The sequence below is a fragment of the Aethalodelphis obliquidens genome, unplaced genomic scaffold (assembly GCF_003676395.1).
Source record: "Aethalodelphis obliquidens isolate GAN/ISIS:26980383/991018 unplaced genomic scaffold, ASM367639v1 scaffold28, whole genome shotgun sequence".
NCBI lineage: Eukaryota > Metazoa > Chordata > Mammalia > Artiodactyla > Delphinidae > Aethalodelphis > Aethalodelphis obliquidens.
In genome coordinates, this window is record NW_020837972.1 from 16,474,303 (window position 1) to 16,487,982 (window position 13,680).

The following is a 13,680-nucleotide window of genomic DNA, read 5'->3' on the forward strand; positions in this document are numbered from 1 at the left end:
TCTCACTCCACGGTGTCTGAAATAATATCAGCTCTAGCTCACTGAGCACTTAAAGGCCCTGTGCTAAGGCTTTCTTTCTTTATCCACGTCCCCTCACTAATTCGATGAGGCATGATTCTTACTATCCCCATTTTACTGCATTCCCCCAGAGCAGTCAGCTGGTTAATGGATGGTACAGGGGAGTCAGCCTGGCTCCACAACCTTTAGTCTTAAAAGATAACACTTGTTTGGGTGATGTACTCTTAATTTAGCATTATTTTCTTTCCTATTTGGGTTTTAATGAAAGAACAATAAAATTGATCTCTTTTTTAGTGGGTTTTGTGGGTTTTTTTAAGTAACATCTGAAAGCAGTGGTCCCTCACTGTCTCTTCCAGTCCCCTAATTCCATTCTGCCCCACAATTCTATGTGGCTCATAATTCTATGCAGTCCCATAATTCCATACAGCCCCATAATTCCATGTAGACCCACAATCCTATGTGGCCCCATAATTCTATGCAGTCCCATAATTCCATGCAGCCCCATAATTCCATGCAGGCCCACAATTCCATGTGGCCTCACAATTCCATCAGTCCCATAATTCTGTGAGGCCCCATAATTCCATGCAATAAGAAAGGTGGCTGTCTATAGTGAGCTAGCATTTCCACCCCTGGCTGACACTCTGGCAGCCAGAAGAGCATGGAATGATAGGAAAGAGAGCCTGGCATTATCTTAATTAACAAGGACAGCTGCAGAATCACCTTGCAAATGTATATCTGACAAAGACCCTCCCACTTCCTATCTCGGTGGTCACTGCACACTTAGGCCCAAGCCTTCACAACCTTGTAATGCATCTGGTTATTTTCAAGTCATGTACAAATGATTAGAGAAATGGCCTCATGCCTTCCTACCCTCCCATCAGGAGCCTCAGCTCTCTGGAGTTCTAGCTGAAAGTATAGACTCCTCTAGGAGGGACAGCATGCAGGGTAACTCCCATCTCACTAGGAATTACTTTGTCCACCGATTAATGATTGCCAATCCAAGAGATAAAAGGGGAAAAAAATGAACTGAATAGTGAGCCCCTCAAAATTCAAGTGCATCTAAAACCTCATAATGTGACCTTATTGGGAAATGGGTCATACTGGATTAGAGTGGGCCCTAATCCAGACATTATCCTTATGAGAAGAGAAGACACACAGAAACACACAGACAACACAGAGTGCCAATGTAAAGACTGTGGCAGAGACTGGAGGGTTGTAGCTACAAGCCAAGGAGCTCCAAGGATTGCCAGCAACCAAGAAAAACTGGAAGAGACAAGGAAAGATCTCCCCCAGAGCCTTCAGAGTGAGCATTGCCTTGATTTCAGACTTCCGACTTCCAGAACTGTGAGACAATAAACTTCTGTTGTTTTAAGCCAGTTTGTGGTACTTTGTTACAGCAGCTTTAGGAAACTAATACAGACGGTAATCGCTAACCTAAAACAGGGATGGGGGAAGCTGAAAGGTGGTGAAAGAGCATGGGAAGGGTGGGGAGCTGGTCAAAGCCAGTCTGACTCTCCTTTGCCCATTACCTAAGCATACCTAATTTTTCTCCAAGGACTTACTAGGAGAGCTAAGTGTTCATTACCTCATTGTCCCACAAAATAATTCAGTGACCTAGGTCCCTGTTATTATCCCCATTTTACAGTGAGAATACTCAGATTTCAATCAGTTATACACTTAAGAATGGCCAAGGAACCAACAGAATCTGATCCCTGAAAGGACAAAGCACGTTTAGTCTAATATCTTAGATTTACATACAGGTAAACAGAAAGGTGGTATGACTTGCCCAAGGCCACACAGCAAATAGCTAAGAACAGAAACTGAAATTGAATTCAAGCATCTCTCGTGTCCTGATTTCTTGTTTTTGCCATTACGCACAAGCCAGTATCCTGCACTCTCCACAGAATAATTGTCTTAAAAGAAGGGAGTCGCTTAAGGCACCTTAATGCCAAATCCCAAAGAGTTTCACAAAGATGGGGAAGGAAATGGCTTTCTTAGATTTTTACAGGATGCTGGCATCTCCTTTCCTGTCAAAAAGCAAAAAAGTAGATGGTCATTTTGACTTGAATCTAAATCAAGACCCCCCCCACTCCCAGTCAAGTTTTCAAGGTCCGACTGAGCTCACTTGGTCTTGCTTAAACCATAGGGTTACTGAGGTATTCTCATTAGCATGGCTGCAAGGAAAAACTCAACTTTCAAAAGTCCTGCCCACAAAAAAGAGTAAACTAGACCTATAGAAACAGACACAAAAAAGCAAGCTTTAAGGGACAAAAGCAAGTATGAACTAATTAAAAACAAATTTATATATGTTTGTGTACATGGGAGTGAGGGGAAAGCTCCAGAAGTACATTCAGTAAGTGATTAACAAAGGTTATTTTCCAGGATGTGAGAATTGAGGAAGGGGACATTTTCTATCCTCTAGCCTATAATGTTTATTTATTTATTTATTTTTTTACACTGATCATTTAACAACATTGCACTTAAAACTCTTTTTTTTTCTTTTGGCCACATCATGCAGCTTGCAGGATCTCAGTTCCCCAACAGGGACTGAACGCAGGCCACAGCAGTGAAAGCCCTGAATCCTAACTACTGGACCACCAGGTAACTCCCTACACTTAAAACTCTTAAATAGATGAAATATCCAGAATCAGTAAATCCATAAAGACAGAAAGCAGACTGTGGGGGAGGGGGAAATGGAGACTGCTGATGGGTACAAGGTTCTGCCTCAGGTGATGAAAAAGTTCTGAACTAGATAGAGGTGGTGGTTGCACAGTATTGTGAATGTACTTAATACCACTAAACTGTACACTTTAAAATGGTTAAAATGGTAAATGTTTCTTCCTTCAAGATTCTAAACTGGTGATCTGGTAATTATAATTAATTAACTAATGAATACGATAAATGTTGTATATAATTTACCGCAATTAAAAAACATAGGGGGCTTCTCCGGTGGCGCAGTGGTTGGGAGTCCGCCTGCCGATGCACGGGACGCGGGTTCGTGCCCCGGTCCGGGAGGATCCCACGTGCTGCGGAGCGGCTGGGCCCGTGGGCCATGGCCGCTGAGCCTGCGCGTCCGGAGCCTGTGCTGCGCAGTGGGAGAGGCCGCAACAGTGAGAGGCCCGCGTAACAAAAAAAAAAAAAAAAAAAAAACATAGGGACTTCCCTGGTGGTACAGTGGTTAAGAATCCGCCTGACAGGGGCTTCCCTGGTGGCACAGTGGTTGAGAGTCCGCTTGCCGAGGCAGGAGACACGGGTTCATGCCCCGGTCCCCTGGGCACATGCCGCGGAGCGGCTGGGCCCGTGAGCCACGGCCGCTGAGCCTCTGCGTCCGGAGCCTGTGCTCCGCAATGGGAGAGGCCACAGCAGTGAGAGGCCCGCGTACCGCAAAACAAAACAAAAGAATCCGCCTGACAATGCAGGGGACACAGGTTCGAGCCCTGGTCCGGGAAGACCCCACATGCCGCAGAGCAACTAAGCCCGTGCACCACGACTACTGAGCCTGCGTTCTAGAGCCCGCGAGCCACAACTACTGAGCCCGCATGCCTAGAGCCCGTGCTCTGCAACAAAGAGAAGCCTCCACAATGAGACGCCCGCGCACCACAACGAAGAGTAGCCTCCGCTCACCAAAACTAGAGACAGCCCACGTAGCAATGAAGACACAACGCAACCAAAAATAAATAAATAATTTTTTTTAAAAAACCAAAACCATACATTACAAATGAAAGGAAAAAATAGGTTTCTGATGAAAGTTAAAACCTAGCCATCTGGAGACTGACTTACTTTGGGGACTGTCTCTAATCCCAGGGGCTCTGGTTACCGTGAGCCACCATTAGCAGCAATCTCTCAGGTCCCAGAGAAAGAGAGAGAAGGAAAAAAGACATCATCTTTTTGCAACACAAGCCAAAGATCATAACTGATCAACCGTCAAGGGTGAACCACCACTGGTGAGAAACACAAATCACTCAACGGTAGTGGAGGCAGTGGGCATCGGCTAAGAATTCTGTCTTGGACCCACATTCCTGAGCTGACTTTTAGTTCTCAGCCAGTGTAAAAGAAACCCCAACATCTGAGAAGAGTGAACGAAGGGACCTAAGCGTGCAGCCAGGAGGAAGCTGCTCGCCTTCTGGGACAACACTCACTCTAGAGGCCAGTCTTGGGTTCAAAATCTCCTCTGGGTCTCCAGGGACTGGGAGGGACTGGGGCTAATGGCCTGGCCAGAGAGCAAGGAAGTAGCTCTATCTACCTACTCTGGAAAAGACGAGTTGTCCACTTCCCCCATACAGGCCACACAGCACTCAGAGGTGCTAGCAGAGGCTCCAATTTTCATGGGGCTCTAAGGAGACCTGTCCACCCAGCTTATAAGCTCTTTAGCCTGAAAAAGGCCCTCCTCAGACAAGGCTCAAGACCATAGATATCTCTGGAGACAGGTAAGTTCAATAAGTAAGCTAAATGGTTAGATTATACTAAAAAGAGATGTGTAAGCCAAATGGTAAGTAGACATTAGGGAGACAATAGGGAGTGGTGGGGACTGGGGTGTATGAGATCACCTGCTACTCACTTCCTGCTGCTTGTAGCCAGTCAGGAACATGAGCCAGGATAGCCAGGATATTTTATATAACTTTCTTGACTTTTCTTTAATTTATTCTCCTGATTTTTTAATGTTAGCAAGTAATTACAAAAATATGTTCAATACTATACAGGCCAAATGCAATGCCTAGAGGCTGGATTTGGCCCTGGGACTGCCAATTTACAACTTTAGTCCCAGGACCAAACAGATCTGTTGCTTGTTCTGTAAAGGAAGTCCAAACAGTCACCTTATTACCTTCCCCCTAAATTCAGAGTCACCTCTGAGAAGAGAGAAAATCACTTTCTCTATAGCGGCCAAAAAAGCAGTCTAGTGTGTGAGCGCATGGACTCCCCCATCGACCAGTATGTGTGGCCTTGGGCAAGTTACTTAACCTATCTGTACCTCAATTTTCTCATCTGTAAAATGGGGGTAACAAAAGTACCACAGAGGATTGCTAGGAGGTTTAAGTGAGTTTATATATGAAAAAGATCTACAACAACAGACAGTAATTGAGATTCATTACCACATATTATCATGAGCTGCCACTGAACCCCATGGTGGCGGTTGGGGAGGATGCAGACTGGGATCCTTGAAATTTGTCTAAGCCCCTACCCTAGGCCTCCTTCACACCATCACGGGGCCTAGGCTGAATCCAGTCTCAGAGGTCGATCAGGTGGGTACAGGTGAGGGATACAAGGGTCTGAGTCCTATCCCTAGAAAGAAATCTGACCAACCAGGAACACTGCACATAAACATAACAAAGTAAAAAAGGCTCTTCACAAGCACAGAACAACATTTCCTCTTCAGATGAAAGTTTTTTTTTAACTCATTTACAACATTTTGGAAACTTAATGCTATTAGTGATTTTATTATTGATGAAAATAGCTTGCTTTCACTTTATAGGATCTTGGAAGAAAAAAGTAGCCACATGACAGAAGTCTAAGGTTTCCTTTAGGAAACCCAATATTTCCTTTAGGAAACCCAAAAACTCCATTCCACAAGATTAGAGGTTCTTATTCTGAGGTCCAGGAATAGGCTCAGGAGTCCAAGACCCCCTGATATTGCACACAAAATTTTGTGTGTATAAGCGTATTTTCACAAAACTCTCAAGAGAGGTCAGCAACCTCCAAAACAGTCAATGAAAAAGACCTATTTGAAAGTAAAGATTTGTTTTGTCGGGACATTGTTCTTGTACCTGGCAATTTCCCAGATTATAAGATTTTAATTTTGTGGTACCTATAGTGGGTACACCTGCTATATAAAGTAAGACATAACCTGGATTAAAGATCCTGTACACCAGTTCCCTCTGCTGGTGGTACCTGTTAAGCTACCTGATTGGGCCCCAGGTCTCCCCTCCACTAGACCCCAAGAGTTCAGTGCCTGATCACTGAACACCTCAAGGGCAGCAGAACAGTCTTAATATTTCTAGATTCCAGGGCCTGACACAATGTTTTCTAAACAAACAAATATACAAATGAACTAATTAAGTCCTCGGTTGAGTCTGCAGCCATTAAAGAAGAGACAAATTCAGTTTCCAACCACAACAGGCAGCGGGATTCCAATGTCTTGAGAATCAGACATTGGAGAAGGAAGCCCAAATGTCTCTGAGGCCTCACATCAAAAAGCCTTACCAATGCTGAGACAGGAGACAGTTAGTTTCAAGTAGTGATATCCACACAGGCACTCTGGAGGCTTCATCCCAGCCCTACTATCTACCTGCTCTGTCACCTCAGGCATGTCCCTTAACCTCCCTAAGTCTACTTCATCATTGGTTAAGTGCAGATGATATGGGTACCTACCACTTCCCTAGCACTGGTACCTGGCAGGTGCTAAGCTTTCAACAAATGTTATGATTACCACAAGACAAGGCCTCCCAATGTATTTTCTGTTTCTTAAATACATTGCACATTTGCACTCTGCCTAGAACATCCTTCCCCATCTGGAGGACTCCTACGCAGTCTCTAAGGCCCAACTCAAATCCTCACTGCATAACTGTCCCAGAGCCCTGGCCCCTGGTGTGGCCAATAAGTGTCCCCTCACACCACTCCCATGCCCTGGGTACACACTGTGGCACTCAATTCCCTGTCTCCTAATTTCTTTTTTGTTTGTTTGTTTTTGGCCACACTGCACGGCTTGCAGGATCTTAGTTCTCAACCAGGAATTGAACCCGGGCCACAGCAGTGAAAGCACCAATTCCTAACCACTGGACCACCAAGGAATTCCCTCCTGATTTCTTTATCTGCCTGCTTCCCGTTCCCCCATGGCCAACACAGCTGGTGCTCAATGAGTTTGCTCAATAATTAGGCTCTACTTGGAGACCTCTAAATCCTGGGTGGCCAGGTGGCTCTTAACTGGCTACCTACAAGACAATCAGGATGTACAACCTGCTCACATGAAACAGAAGCATGCTCCGGGGGAAGCCAGCCCAGAGCAGCAAGTCTTCCTGACCAGGATGGAGAAGTCTGTCCCCAGGCCCAACAACAGCACCACCGGTGCACTGTAGGCAGTAACGCCTACTTCCCTTGAAGCCTCAGATTTTCAACAAGTCCTGAGAGAAAGTTCGTTGTCAACTGCAGAGCCAGCTTCCACCATGAGATCCCCCTGCAAGTCTCAACAGTGGCCTCTGCTGGGACACCCTAGATGGGCTTGCTTAGACCAAAGGCCCCTCTCCGCACATGGACGTACCCCCAGGACAGTCTGCACCAAGCCCCCCGGAGCTGAGCTGCCCTCAGGAACCTGCCCGGCCCTCCTCAGCTGCCCAGCCCGAGGTGACCCCCTGCCCACCTTCACACCCTCCAGGAGTGCCTGGGGGTCCTCGATGCCCTCAGGAACACACTTCTTGTTCTCCGGGAGGGATTCAAGTTTCTCCACCAGAGCTTTCAGGCCCTTCAGTTCAAACTCGGTGAGGTGGGTCCATTTGGCAGAGACCTCGGTGGCGGGAGAGCCGGTGGGCGTCTTGGGGTAGTCTATGGGCACCGTGGTGGACTTCACGCTGTCTTCTGACTCATTCGACAAAGTCCTTTTGAGGAACCGCATGGCAGGGGCTTTGGGCTTCTTCCCGGGGGCCTCCGGGTCCTCGGAGGGGGTGCTGCTGGGCGAGGCAGGGCCATCGGTGGGAGCTTTGGGCGTCTTATCTGCACCCTCCTCCTCTTCCTCCCCCTCCCCCTCCTTCTCCTCCTCCTGGGGCTGCTGCTCACAGGACTCCTCCTCCATCTCCAGCCAGGAATCAGATGAGAAGCCGTCTATGCTGGGCTTTCTTGGGGCATCTACAGGGTGGGAAGGGGGGGAGAATGTCACAAGAAAGACTGAGATGAACACCCCAAACTCCCTGTTGGAAGTAACCGGGACCCCCACGCACTACCCCTCCCCTTTACCCTGCAGATCAGCTCTTTTGACAATTCTAATGGCCTCTGCCTCCCTCAGGCTCTAGAAAGGCTAGGGTCAGTCAGAGCTCTGCTTTTCCCCAGCCGTGTGTACCCTGACAGGTTGCCTCACCTCTCTGAACACACCTGGCATTGTACCTTTCAGTGTGTAAAAATAAGGCAAAAAGAGCACATATTGTATGATTCCATTCATATGAAATGTCCAGAACAGGAGGAAATCTATAGAGAATGAAAGTAGATGAGGGGTTGCTTAGGGCTGAGGGCATGGGCGTGGGGTGAGAGGAGGAGGTGGTAGCTCAAGAGTACAGAGTTCCTTCTGGGACGATGAAAACGTTCTAAAAACCGTGCTGATGTTTGCACAACCCTGGGAATAGACTAAAAACCACTGAATGGTACACATTAAATGGGTGAATTGTATGATATATAAACTATATCCCAAGAATGCTGTTTCAAAATATAGGCAAAGAATACTTCCCCTGAAGGCTTGTAGTGAAGATTAAATAAGGCATCACAGAGCACAGTTCCTGGCACACAACTAGCACTCAAAAAAAGTGAGGTGTCTCCCAAACGTCCCCCCTTCTCTTTGGCAGATGGACTGGAGAGGCAGGGGGAAACAGTGGCAAGAAAATTTAAGAAAAAAGTGGGCAGCAATGACCCAAGCATTGCCTCAACATTTCCTCTCTAGCCTGGAATGAAATCGGGAACTTTCTTCTATGGCCCTAAATTTCCAAATGAGAGAAGTGACCCTCAGTTTCCTGGTCCTGGGGACTGCCACAAAATCAAGCCTCTGGTCCCCACGGGAACGTGTAGCTACTGCAACAACAGAGGTTGTCACACTACTTCACAGTCATTTCCCATCTCCTATCGGCTGGAAACTTCAGAAGAGCCAGCTGTAGGATTTTGGTATTTTTCAACGCCTGAATCATCTAACAGGAATGAAACTCACAAGAGAACCACCCCCACCCCACCCCACCCCCAGCCAACAGAACTGAATTTCCAGGAGGCACTCTCCAGTAAAGACCCCAGGAGAAACATTTCCCCATCACATGTCTGCCCTGAAACCCCTAAAGTCAGGAGGGGAGTCAAGGGAAGGAAGGAAGAGGCTTAGAGTGAGAAAAAAAAAAAAAAAAGAATCTAAAACTCTTGGAGATTGCAGGAAAAATCGTGCAGACCCTAACGGAGGCAGACCAGTCACGTTTTTCTATCCCATGATGAGAAAGATGCAGTGAATGAGGCACCGTGACTCTAGCATCCAGGAAAACCCTTCGGCAGTAACAGCACAGAGGCAGAGGGGAAGAAGCATGTTCTTCCTACAGATCGCTCTTCGGGGCTGTCACAGCTAGATGTAACTTTAGGGCGGGTGCCTGTGAGTCAAGACTCAAGGACTGAGCCATTTTGGGGGGGTGATGTCCCTTTAAGTAATGGCAGCAGGGCAGGGCGTTGCAGCTGTGGCTTATAAACGCTCTCTCCCTGCCTCTGTCAAAACCACCCACTGCTCTGCCAAGCTTGCATCCCCAGCCCTGGTCACCCCTCCCTCTGGCTTATAGCTGGCCTGGGTTTTGAGGGACTGGCTGCATCTCTTAGGCCTGCTTCTATATAGACAAAAACCTAACCCCCAACACAGGGAGAAAAAAGAATCAGCTGGTGTCCAGGGAGGGATTCAAAAAAAGAACCAGGATTCTTTGCTCTGTAGGGAGCCTGTCTCAGCAACCATGCCCAGGACTGGCCCCACCCCACATCTGCATAGTCAACTAGCAAGACCTGGGGGCCCCCAAGATGACTCTGTTGGGGTCACAATTTCCTTCTCTTGGACTCTGTATTCCAAGTGGGAAACTGACAAGGATGGCTTCCCCTCTCCTCCTCAAGGGTCTCTAGGAATCTGCTGACACTCAGGCTCAAAAGAATTCCCAGAACCCAGGACTCCCAAAGCCCCACTGAAAAGAATTATTCCTGCCCCAGCTGAGCCGTCAAGGCAGTCGGACTGCAAGACTCACTCACCAATAAGCATTGATTCTCTCTGGTATTCCTGAGTGAGGTAGGACCGCTGGGTCACACAGTACACGTATCTCTCCAAGACATACCAGCACATCTCATAGTAGAAGGGGTAACGGAATTTGGGCTGCACCTGAAAGCAAAGATCCAGGTGCACAGGTCAGTTTCTGGACGGCAGAGGGGAAAGGAGGGAGAGAACGGCACTGGGGTTGGGGGAGGGGAAAGTTCCTGGGGGTGGGAGTTATTTTCATAATCTTAGCAAGAGCACAAATGATGGGAAGGAAAAATGGGGGGTGGGCTGGAGGGAAGTGCTGGAAGGGGCAAGATACCAGCATGCACAAATGAGGAGGAAGAGCGGGTGAAGAGGCCTATGTAAGAGCATCATTTCAAAGGTCCCTGAGCTTTGCACAGGGAAAGCTGTACGGGGTCCACTTTGTGCTTCTGTGAGATGCAGAGAAAAAGAGTTGTCCCCTGACCTGCTGACAGAGGGTGCGGTACCTGCGGATGCGAGCCCCTGCCTGATTCTAGCTACAACAGGTACAGGCTCCTTGCTGGTTCTCCAAAATTCTTGCATTGACTCTACTACCCCTCCCTCCCACCTTGAAAAACAGAAATCAAACCCCAAACCTTACCCATTTGCAGAGACAGGCAGTCAAGCATATCCAGTACCCAAAGAGGGAGGCCACAGGAGGCGGACCAATGAGGATGGAGGGGGCGTGGCCTCTCCTACCACAGGGGTGGGGCCTCAGAGGGGTCCACCTCCTGCTCCTCCCCCACAACACCTGGCACTTCCAGCCTGTATCTCCACAGATGACTCCCTCTGACACAAGTTCCTGGTGTGACTCTGGACCATCCTAACACTGGGGAACACAACCCCGGGTCTGGAGCAGCAGTCCAGCTGGAGATCCCCTTCTGGCTGTTTCTTACAGGGGAGGAGGTATAGGTGCAGAGAGCTTTGTGCATCAGAGCTGTGAAAAGGCCCAGCCCCAGGGGGATTCTGATGGGTGGCAGCACGGGGTCTACACCGATGAGATGGCAGCAAGACATGGGGAGGAAGAAATATCACTGATGGCCCTGGCACAGGAACAGCCTTTCAGAAACTACATCCCAAGCAGGCACGGGTGGTGGGAGGTGGTCCCTGTCTCCCATGTCTGGGCCCTCTTCTGCGAGGCCACACATGGATCCCACATGTCCACACTCACTCCTGGACCCTCTCACCAAGGGTGGGTCTGCCTTGAGGGACCTGTGCAGGAGCCAGATACCCCTCCTCACCTCTCCTGTCCTCCAGGAACTCAGGGAGTTGGATGTCAAGGAAGCACACTCTCCCACCTTGCTTTGCTCACAACCAACAGGTGACATTCTACATCTGGGAGGAAGGCGAATTGAATACAAGCTCACCGAGGTGCTCCATCTGCCCTAAAATACTATTTTCCTGTGTCTCTCAGTGCCCACCTGGAAAAGACCCCCACCCTGCCCTCTGAGAGTCTCAGCTCCAGTTCCCCATCCACCCCAGGCCCCACTGACTCAGTTTCCAGCTGCGAGGCCTTTTTCCCACACTGGGGGCGCCTCGCGTCTCCCATCTGCGTCCCGGGTCCATTTGACCTCCCTGCCTCTGGTGGATGGTGCGCTTTGGAATGAGATCCTGGCCGCCACATGCTTTTGAGCTCCTCGGGGGGATGCATGGAGTTGGGAACATCATCGAGCGGTTTCCTTGGCTCCAGCTACTTTCCCGAGAACCCCAGTTTTATCGCTGGGAGAGTATTCATCTTTTTCCAGTCATTGAATCAGGGTCTTCCAGAGTTTGAAAAGGAGAAAAAGGCTCTTTGGCCTGAGGCAGACCCTGTCCTCCTGTGAAGAGAGTTTGGGGAGGGGGCAGTTCTCAGCCCCACCCCCACTCCAGAACAAGGGCCAAGCAATTTTGAAACAAATCATCAAAACCTACAGAGCAGGCTGAGGACAGGCAGGCCTGCCTCTTCTCAGACCCTCACTCACATCTCCCGACTTGATTGGTAAAACACTCAAGTTACTTTTGACTTTTCAAATTTGGGAAACCATCTGAGCCAATCTGCCCTGATGGGCACCATGGCACCTGAGAATCTTTCTAGGTTAGGAAAAAAAAAATTTTTTTTTTTTTGGCTGTAGTTCAGGAGAGGAAGATAAGTCTCCCCTCATTGTTGCTGAACCCAAGGGAAACCAGCTGGGTGAAAACAAATGCTGATGAAGGAATTCAAATTCTTTTTCGTTTTATTTTTTTTAATTTTTTTTTTTTTCCAAGAGAGCACCACAGGGAACAAAACTTGCAAAGAATTGACTTACAAACAGGTTGTCGCCTTCCACCCTTCGCCTTCAAAAGGTTTCAGCCACATGCCTGGGAACATTAAACACACGATTGCTCAACATTATTTGTTGACAGCTTCAGAGCCTCATCAAATTGAGTTGTTCACCGAAAGGCAAGGCAGTCAGAAAGCAGGCCATGCTCCCAGCCTGGGGGTGGGTAATCAATCTATCAGTGGGTCTCAAGGGGTCAGTTTGAGTTCCCCAAGGTTCATTGGAGTGGCACCTGGCCTAAGCCCTTCCTCTTGGAGCTGAGTGACCTTAGGAGATCAGAACCAAAGATGTTTTGGTGCATCTACAACTCCCAGGTCTCAAGGACTTGAAAAACTAAAATATCAGGGTGGGTGGGAAGTGTCTTAAAATTTGTTTTTCTCCTGGAAAAAAAAAAAAAAAAAAGTCAATGGAAGAAAAAAAAATCCAATGGTAGGGGAAAGGTGAGAGGAAGGGTAAATTATTTGCAATTTCCAAATAGATTCACTGGCTGAGAGGGAATAGGGCATGTTGGCATTACCTTTCCTGAGAAGGCTGCTTTCACTAGAGCCATTAGGGAAAAAAAAAAAAAAAAAGATAAATATAAGAGAGATGGCAGTTTAATGATCAATTGGACCATTCCTATCCCTTATCAAGCTAACTGGAGTTAAAAATAGGTAGTGAGAGTTGTCGAGATGTTATCTTCAAATAATAAACATGCAACACAACCATTCTTTGGTGTAGCTCTTCACCCCTCTGCTTATCTTTAGAATGAGAGGGGAAAGATTTAATCTACAAAAGGGGGTCAGGAAATGAAAAACCCCCCAGTCCCAGAATGCCTGCACCTGTGCGTGCTTGCCTTATGGACAGCAGGGTAAAGTCACCTATCATGCAGCCCAGAAAAATTCAAATCATGAGAGCAAGACATGCTTCCTACACATAGGAGAACACTGGGGTTCCCCTGGTCTCTATGGGGAGGTCCCCCACCTTGGGCCACAAAAGCAAATTATCTTTCTAAAACAAACCCACACCATGGGGCTTAGAGACTGACAGTTTCCTCTGTCCCACCCTCAGCATTTGGTTTCCAAGCAAAGCCATCTTTTAGGACTCTTGAAAAGCTATTTTTAAATGGTCATAACCTTCTTAAGAAAGCTCGCAGGGATATAAAGAATTAAGTTGTAGTGAGCTGACACGGAGCCCTGGCATTTTATCTGGCTTCCAGTGCTCTCTCTTCCCAGCATCTTTTGTCTGCCTTGGCTCCTAAGACATAAACAATTGGGCCTTGTAGCCAAGTCCTCTCCAAAGACCAGAAATCAAAGCAGATTAAACAGCCTGCCGCTGGTTCCCGCCCAGCCTGCCTGCCCGCCTGCCCCCCGCCCGTCCACCTGCTTCAGGAAACCAGATGGGGTGCCCACT

At 48.0% G+C, this 13,680-nt stretch overlaps 1 protein-coding gene across 15 annotated transcripts in view; it reads right to left on the reverse strand.

Annotated features, from left to right (window-relative positions):
- KDM2B (lysine demethylase 2B) overlaps window positions 1–13,680 on the reverse strand; it is a 123,255-nt gene that overhangs the window by 61,192 nt on the left and 48,383 nt on the right. For 14 of the 15 annotated variants that reach the window (XM_027124827.1, XM_027124828.1, XM_027124831.1 and 11 more), the window contains 2 exons: window positions 9,967–10,093; window positions 7,370–7,851 (listed from right to left, as the gene is read on the reverse strand). In XM_027124827.1, the coding sequence (XP_026980628.1) occupies window positions 7,370–7,851; window positions 9,967–10,093 (609 nt within the window). Of the gene's footprint in view, window positions 1–7,369; window positions 7,852–9,966; window positions 10,094–11,232; window positions 11,327–12,276; window positions 12,329–13,680 lie in introns of all 15 variants that reach the window. The other variant, XM_027124844.1, reaches the window with a different exon arrangement.